This window comes from Sapajus apella, unplaced genomic scaffold (assembly GCF_009761245.1).
Source record: "Sapajus apella isolate SASKATOON/1434 unplaced genomic scaffold, GSC_monkey_1.0 scaffold169, whole genome shotgun sequence".
In the NCBI taxonomy this organism is placed as follows: domain Eukaryota; kingdom Metazoa; phylum Chordata; class Mammalia; order Primates; family Cebidae; genus Sapajus; species Sapajus apella.
This window is the reverse complement of record NW_022437109.1, coordinates 1510937-1519468: the sequence shown is the minus strand read 5'-3', so window position 1 is coordinate 1519468 and position 8532 is coordinate 1510937. Positions and strand designations below refer to the sequence as shown.

At 47.9% G+C, this 8532-nt stretch overlaps 1 protein-coding gene across 1 annotated transcript in view; it reads left to right on the top strand.

The window, feature by feature from the left end:
* TARS2 (threonyl-tRNA synthetase 2, mitochondrial) overlaps positions 1 to 8532 on the top strand; it is a 15745-nt gene that overhangs the window by 880 nt on the left and 6333 nt on the right. The window contains exons 2-11 of the mRNA XM_032267556.1: positions 709 to 833; positions 1484 to 1601; positions 1688 to 1752; positions 2336 to 2414; positions 4105 to 4251; positions 4442 to 4540; positions 5156 to 5373; positions 6122 to 6284; positions 6519 to 6656; positions 6838 to 6915. Coding sequence (XP_032123447.1) covers positions 5258 to 5373; positions 6122 to 6284; positions 6519 to 6656; positions 6838 to 6915 — 495 coding nt within the window. The 5' untranslated portion in view covers positions 709 to 833; positions 1484 to 1601; positions 1688 to 1752; ... (2 more) ...; positions 4442 to 4540; positions 5156 to 5257. The remainder of the gene's footprint in view (positions 1 to 708; positions 834 to 1483; positions 1602 to 1687; positions 1753 to 2335; positions 2415 to 4104; positions 4252 to 4441; positions 4541 to 5155; positions 5374 to 6121; positions 6285 to 6518; positions 6657 to 6837; positions 6916 to 8532) is intronic.

Sequence of the window (8532 nt, the reverse complement as noted above, 5' to 3'; positions counted from 1 at the left end):
AAAAAAAAAAAAAAAAAAAAAAAAAAAGAAGACAGAGCTTATTCTGAAGCCCTAAAAGCTTACAGGAGCAGCAGCAGAAGACTGACTGGCCTCCTACTTTGGAACTGGGAAGCACCAAGGACTGAGGGGTGGAGCTGGGGCTTTTATGCACTGAAAGAAGAAAAGATACTGGCTTCCTTTCTTTTCTATTCAGTGTATTTTTTTGTTTGTTTGTTTTGTTTTGTTTTTGTTTGTTTTTTTTTGAGGCAGAGTCTCACTGTGTCACCTAGGCTGGAGTGCAGTGGCCCAGTCTCAGCTCACTGCAACCTCTACCTCCCAGGTTCAAGCAATTCTCCTGCCTCAGCCTCCTGAGTAGCTGGGACTACAGGCACACACCACCACACCTGGCTGGTTTTGTATGTTTCAGTAGAGGTGGGGTTTCACCATGTTGGCCAGGCTAGTCTCAAACTCCTGACCTGAGATGATCTGCCTGCCTCGGCCTCCCAAAATGTTGGGATTACAGGTATGAGCCACCATGCCTGGCCTTTTTTTTTTTAAGCTTGTTACTTTTTAATGGTCACTCCCAAAATTTAGGATCCCCTTTTTGTGGTAGTTATTCCTAGAAGAACCATACCAGTTTTCCTACCAACTTTTGTGAGGAAGAGATCAGAGATCTAGGTGTTAAGGGAGAACTTTATGAACCTGTGAACCCTTTTTTTGTGAACTCAGGTGTTCTGGCACTCCAGCACCCATGTCCTGGGGGCAGCAGCCGAACAATTCCTAGGTGCTGTTCTCTGCCGAGGTCCAAGTACAGAAAATGGCTTTTACCATGACTTCTTTCTGGGAAAGGAGAGGTGAGTAATGAAAGGAAGGAGAAGAATGATTCTGGGATGGTTTCTGAGGCCCTTTTCAGGGGCTTGGGCATGTTCCATTTGGAGGAGGAGGGTTTCTCTAGGTCTCAACTATGCCATTAGTACCTCCTTCTGCGTTTGTCCATGTCCCTCTTCTAACTTTGCTTGAAATTTACCTTCTTGGCTGGTGTGGTGGTGTGCACCTGTAGTCCCAGCTACTTGGGAGGCTGAGGTAGCAGGATTGCTTGAGGCTGGGAGGTTGAGGCTGTGGTGAGCCATGATCTTCCCACTGCACCCAGCCTGGGTGACAGCAAAACCCTCTCTCAAAAAAAAAGATAAAAAAAAGCAACTTATCTTGTTACTTGTTAACTTTCATAAATTCAAGTTTTACTTCATCTCTTTCATGACTATTCTAACTTTGTCTATCCAGATTTCCTGCACTCAACTTTTAACTTCATGCATAGAGCTTTTTCTCCAGCCGTAATATCTGTTACCTGATTTCCTATTTATGTTTTCTCTCTGTTTGTCTCTCTTTGCCTATAACTCTAGATTTCTCCTGAAGGGCAGGACCTTACCCCCTAGCCCACAGATTTGTCACCCAGGTGATTGATGCACCTTACAGGATGCAACCCAACCAATTCTCCTCTTTTTAGGACAGTCCGGGGCTCAGAGCTGCCTGTTTTGGAGCGGATTTGCCAAGAATTTACAGCTGCTGCTCAACCCTTCCGGAGGCTAGAGGCTTCACGGGATCAGCTTCGCCAGTTGTTCAAGGTGGGATGGAGGGAAGAGGTGGCTCTTCTAGGACATCTTTGTGAGAATAAAGACTTTTCTTCAGTCTCCCTTCTGCCTTTTTCCAGGATAACCCCTTTAAGCTTCACTTGATTGAGGAGAGAGTGACAGGTCCAACAGCAACAGTATATGGGTAAGAGTTGCCAAGATTAAGGCAAATAGGGAGAGGTGGGGAAGCATTGAAGAAGGCCAGAAATGCTATAGGGAAGAAAGATAGAAGGTAATTTGTGTTGCTCCGGAAAAAGAAATGGGAATGGGAATTAATTTTTTTTTTTTTTTTTTTTGAGATGAAGTCTCACTCTGTCTACCAGGCTGGAGTGCAGTGGCATGATCTCGGCTTACTGCAACTTCTGCCTCCCGGGGGTCCAAGCAATTCTGCTGCCTCAGTCTCTTGAGTAGCTGGGATTACGGGCATGTGCCACTATGCCCAGCTAATTTTTGTATTTGTAGTAGAGACGGGGTTTCATCATGTTGGCCTGGCTGGTCTTGAACTCCTGACCTTAGGTGATCCACCCGCCTCCGCCTCCCAAAGTGCTGGGATTGCAGGTGTGAGCCACTGCCGACTGGGGAATTGATTTTTTATCTGCCATTATCCTCTCTCTGTAGGAGTGTTCCTTTTTCTTCACCTATTTCTGTCAGCTAAAGACCATGAGAGAGGGAGAAAGCTAGAAGCTGAAGAATCGGGAAATCACTGACTGGCCTCTTCTTTCTCCTAGGTGTGGCACATTGGTTGACCTTTGCCGGGGCCCCCACCTTCGGCATACTGGACAGATTGGAGGACTGAAGCTGCTATCGGTCAGTTGTGAGACAGAGTTAGGCTAACATTCCTGTTTTTGGCTGGGTTAGGTGGCTCATGCCTGAAATCCCAGCACTTTGGGAGGCTGAGATGGGTGGATCACTTGAGGTCAGGAGTTCAAGACCATCCTGGCCAACATGGCAAAACCCTGTCTCTACTAAAAAAACAAAAGAGCTCTGAACTTAAAAGCTAGCCATCTGCATATAGTCTTTACTCTCTATGGATGAGATATGTGACCGTGGATAAATTTTTTTTTTTTTAATTTGAGATGGTGTCTAGCTCTGTTACCAGGCTGGAGTACAGTGGCACGATCTCAGCTCATTGCAACATCCACCTCCTGGATTCAAGTGATTCTCCTGCCTCAGCGTCCTGAGTAGCTTGGACTACAGGTGCATGCCACCACACCCAGCTAACTTTTGTATTTTTAGTAGAGACTGGGTTTCACCATATTGGCCAGGATGGTCTCGATCTCTTGACCTTGTGATTCGCCTGCCTCAGCCTCCCAAAGTGCTGAGATTCCAGGCCTGAGCCACTGCACCTGGTGGCCTTGGGTAAATCTTACTTATTTTCCCCATCTAGAAAATGAGGCCATTATTTCCTTTTTGTCCTATCAGTAAATTCACCTCATAAAGATAATGAAAACCAGGCCATGCATGGTGGCTCACACCTGTAATTCCAGCACTTTGGGGATGCCAAGGCAAGTGGATCATTTGAGGTCAGGAGTTCGAGACCAGCGTGGGCAACATAGTGAAACCCCATCTCTACTAAAAATACAAAAATTAGCTGGGTGTGCTGGGCCATGCCTGTAATCCCAGCTGCTTGTAAGGTTGAGGCAGGAGAGTCACTTGAACCCAGCAGGCAGAGGTTGCAGTGAGCCAAGATCATGCCACTGCACTCCAGCCTGGGCCCTGGAACAAGACTCCGTTTCAAAACAAAAAGAAAAAAGATAATGAAAACCAACTAATGTAGGAGAAAGGAAAAGTTTAAAAGTGCTATAAAATATAGGCTATTGGCCGGGTACAGTGGTTCACACATAATCCCAACACTTTGGGAGGCCAACATGGATGGATCACTTGAGCTCAGGAGTTTAAGACCATCCTGGCCAACATAATGAAACCCCATCACTACTAAAAATAAAAAATCAGCTGGGTGTGGTGGCATGCACCTGTAGTCCCAGCTACTTGGGAGGCTAAGGCAGGAAATCACATATATATATATGTTGTTTCTCATTAGTATTGTTAAAGGAGAGAGCAGGCAGAGGCTTTTGGATTTCATGTGGCCAGGAATGGGATGAGTTGTAGAAGACTGACTTTTCTAGCAGCTGTATAGGATAATTATAAGGGGAGTAATAGACTGACATTTGACCGGAGCTTATGGTTACTCCCCTAAGGAGTCACTGATTGGAATGGGAAGGAACTAAGTACAGGGGTACCAAGAATGGGGAGAAAAAGTGATGGCAATGTAAGGTTAGGCTTGACCAGGATGTATGTAGGAATCAAGAGTCAGGCAATTTCAACACTGTAATCTAGAAGAAGGGTGTCTAGAGGATGGAGGTGTTCCTCCTACTGGTGGGATTGTTGTCAAGAGGCATACCTGTGACGCTTAACACTGAGAGTATCATATGAGGCTTGAAAAGGTTAGGGGCCTTCAGTCCTCATCTTTCCTTTGATTCCCTATGTCCTCACACAGAACTCGTCATCCTTATGGAGGTCTTCAGGGGCCCCAGAGACACTGCAGAGAGTGTCAGGGATTTCTTTCCCCACAACAGAATTGCTGAGGGCCTGGGAAGCATGGAGGGAGAAAGCAGAATTGCAAGACCACCGGCGCATTGGGAAGGTACAGAGATTGGCAAGATATGGCGGGATGGTGGTAAGGGTGGAAGGTGAGAGAGATGACGGAACCTGATTATGGAGTCGGGAGCAGATTCAGTCACACAGCCTGAGCAGCTCCGCCAGTTGTTTCTTCTGGGTTCCAAAGCTACCTCCTTGCCCTTGAAGTGACCCAATATTGCCATTTCTGACTGCAGGAACAGGAGCTCTTCTTCTTCCATGAACTGAGCCCTGGGAGCTGCTTCTTCCTGCCACGAGGGACAAGGGTGTATAATGCACTAGTGGCATTTATCAGGGTAAGGGGACCCAGGTCTAGAGGAAAGAAGACCAGGGAAGGGCTGAGGACCTAGAAGAAGCTAAGGTGTTCGTGTTAAAAGAGGGGGGTTGGGGCCTGGCGCGGTGGCTCACACCTGTAATCCCAGCACGTTCGGAGGCCAAGGCAGGCAGATCACTTGAGGTCAGGAGTTCGAGACCAGCCTGGCCAACATGCCAAAACCATCTCTACTAAAAAATTACCAAAAATTAGCTGGGCATGGTGGTGGCACCTGTAGTCCAGGCTACTGGGGAGGCTGAGGCAGGAGAATCACTTGAACTCAGGAGGCGGAGGTTGCAGTGAACTGAGATTGCGCCACTGCACTCCAGCCTGGGCGATAGAATGAGACTCTGTCTGGAAGAGAAAAAAAAAGGGGCAATGGTTGGAAGCATAAACATAAATACTGAAAAGTGCTGGTGCCCTTTAATACTACAGTTGTGTGGTCTGCAGTTGGGGAGCATAGAGACAGGACGTGGTATTTAATAGGTTGTGGTTGCAATCAGCATGGCCTAAGGCCCCAGGAAGATCACACAGCTGACGCTCTGCCCCTGTTCCTTCCAGTTATTCTGACCTTCCATGTCTCTACCCTCCTCTCCAGGCTGAGTATGCCCGCCGTGGTTTCTTCGAGGTGAAAACTCCCACATTGTTTTCCACGAAACTCTGGGAACAGTCAGGGCATTGGGAGCATTATCAGGAAGACATGTTTGCCGTGCAGCCTCCAGGCTCCGATAGGCCTTCCAGCTCCCAGAATGATCACTCTACCAGGCATACCACGGATACACTCGCCCTCAAGCCCATGAACTGCCCTGCACACTGGTGAGCTGGGAGCTAGGATTACAATCAGGTTGCTAAATAGTAAATAATAGAAAGCACCTTGGGGCAGGGTGCAGTGGCTCACGCCTGTAATCCCAGCACTTTGGGAGGCTGAGGCAGGCAGATCACCTGAGGTTGGGAGTTCAAGACCAGCCTGACCAACATGGTGAAACCCTGTCTCTACTAAAAATACACAATTAGCTGGGCATGATAGTGCATGCCTGAAATACCAACCACTTGCGAGGCTGAGGCAGGAGAACTGCTTGAACCCAGGAGGCGGTGGTTGCAGTGAGTCGAGATTGCACCACTGCACTCCAGCCTGGGCAACAAGAGGGAAACTCCATCTCAAAAAAAAGGAAAGCACTTTGGAAAGAGTACTGGGACACCTGGTTTGAGTCTAGAATCTTCCCCGTAGCTAACCATGTGAATTTGGGAAACTCATTTTACCGCTTTAGGTCTCAGTCTCCTTAAAATTGCTATCTAAGGTTCCTTTTTCAGTTCAGTGACCATCACAGAACAGGGCAACAATAAATGATGTCTGTTAGTGTTTTACTGAGAAATCCACTTTTGAACCAGGCAGGGCTCAGACTATAGTGAGTGGGATTGACAGGACTCAGTGGAAGGATATGCTGAGGCTGGAGACGGCTTTAGCTGATGGTGCAGAGAAAGTAGGCAAGCAGATTGGTTTGGAGAGCAGTCTTCGGGGGCTAGTCCTCCCTATGGCCCTGACCCCTCCCCACCCCAACCTCAGCCTGATGTTCGCCCACCGGCCCAGATCCTGGCGGGAACTGCCCCTGCGACTAGCTGACTTTGGGGCCCTACACCGGGCTGAAGCCTCTGGCGGTCTGTGCGGACTGACCCGACTGCGGTGTTTCCAGCAGGATGACGCTCACATCTTCTGTACAACAGATCAGGTGGTCTTTCCCTGGCTTCACCAAAGCTTTTCTAAACCACCTTCCTTTCTCCCTATGAACCTGCACAAACCCCTGATCTTCAGTTGTCCCTGTATGTACTATAATTCATCTACATTCTACCCCTAGCTTGCTTCTGCTTCCTCTCTGTTTTTACCCTTTGTTTTCCTCAAACTGCCACTATCCCAGATTCCTAGCTGGCTCACAGCATCCCCTACCCTTATTTCCTGCCCCCAGCTGGAAGCAGAGATCCAAAGCTGTCTTGATTTCCTCCATTCCGTTTATGCTGTTCTTGGCTTCTCCTTCCGCCTGGCACTGTCCACCCGGCCATCTGGCTTCCTGGGAGACCCTTGCCTTTGGGACCAGGCTGAACAGGTGAGTAGGAGGTAGAGAAATAGAGGCAGATAAACCACTCTTTAGTGAAAAGAAGTGGGGAATATAGTAACCAGGGTTCTCCAATAGAGGCACCTGATGAAGGCATCATTTGTTAGGGATTGACTGGATGTGTTCCTTTTGAAGTCTAAGATGATGTATTCCTGTCTCATTCCTTCTAAAGGTCCTTCAACAAGCCCTGAAGGAATTTGGAGAACCCTGGGACCTCAACTCTGGAGATGGTGCCTTCTATGGGCCTAAGGTAAGCTTGGGACCCTGGTCAGTGTTATATTTATTTATTTTTTGCTTTGTTTCAGAATAATAGATAAAAATAAATTTTTCTTTTTATCTATTATAAAAATTAGCCTGGCTGATTTTTTTCTATTTTTAGTAGAGATTGGATTTCACCATGTTGGCCAGACTGGTCTTGAACTCCTGACCTCAGGGAATCCTCCTGCCTTGGCCTCCCAAAGTCTTGGGATTACAGGCATGAGCCACTGCGCCCAGCCACAAAGAAATATCTTTAAACTTACGTAGGATATAAAAAAAAGACCAATATATTTTCTGCCCTCTTGTCATCTGCAATCTAGTGAGGGCTGTTTAAGGTAAATAGGCCATGTCACTGCTGTGAGATCAGTGCTGTGTAGGTACTAAGAGAGCAGATTAGCAGGGGTTAGCATTACTTGGGGAGGTCACAAAAGGTTTCCATATAAATCACTTTCCAATCTGAAAGGTGAGTGTTGGCCAAGTAATGCTGTGTTTCAGGAGGCAGCAGTGTAGGCAGAGGCTGGGGATAGGGATTAAGAACTCACATGGCAGACCACTCTGGGCAACAACTAGAGACCCTGTCTCTAGCAAAAAAAAAAATAGCTGGACACTGTGGCTCATGCCTGTGGTCCCAGCTACGCAGCAGGCTGAGATGGGAGAATCACCCGAACCCAGGAGGTAGAGGCTGCAGTGAGCCAAGATCACGCCCCACTGCACTCCAGCCTGGGTGATAGAGTGAGACCTTGTCTCAAAAACAAAGAAGTCTGGGGAAAAAAGGACTGAAAAGTGTCCATTGGATTTAGTAAAAAGGCTGCTGGATTTTAAAGGACCATTTTCAGTAAAGTAGGGCCTGAGGGTGGAGTTAGAAGTGAATAAATGAGGCCTATGTGGTGGCTCATGCCTGGAATCCCAGCACTTGGGAAGGCTGAGGCAGGCAGATCACTTGAGGTCAGGAGTTCGAGACGAGCCTGGCCAACACGACGAAACCCCTTCTCTACTAAAAATACAAAAACTGGCTGGGTGAGGTGGTACACACCTGTAGTCCCAGCTACTCGGGAGCCTGAGGCAGGAGAATCGCTGAACCTGGGAGGCAGAGATTGCAGTGAGCCAAGATCATGCCACTGCATTCCAGCCTCAGTGACAGAGCAAGATAACGTCCCCAAAAATAAAAATAGGCCAGGCGCAGTGACTCATGCCTGTAATCCCAGCACTTCGGGAGGGCCAAGGCAGGTAGATCACCTGAGGTTAGGGGTTCAAGACCAGCCTGACCAACATGGTGAAACCCTGTCTCTATTAAAAATACAAAAATTAGCCTATCATGGTAGTGGGTGCCTGTAATCCCAGCTACTCAAGGGACTGAGGCAAGAGAATCGTTTGAACCCCGGAGGTGGAGGTTGCAGTGAGCCAAGATCACGCCATTGCACTCCAGCCTGGGCAACAGAACAAGACTCTGTCTCAAAAATAAATAATAAAATGAAAGGCCGGACGCGGTGGCTCACGCCTCTAATCCCAGCACTTTGGGAGGCCGAGGCGGGTGGATCACGAGGTCAAGAGATCGAGACCATCCTGGTCAACATGGTGAAACCCCGTCTCTACTAAAACTACAAAAAAA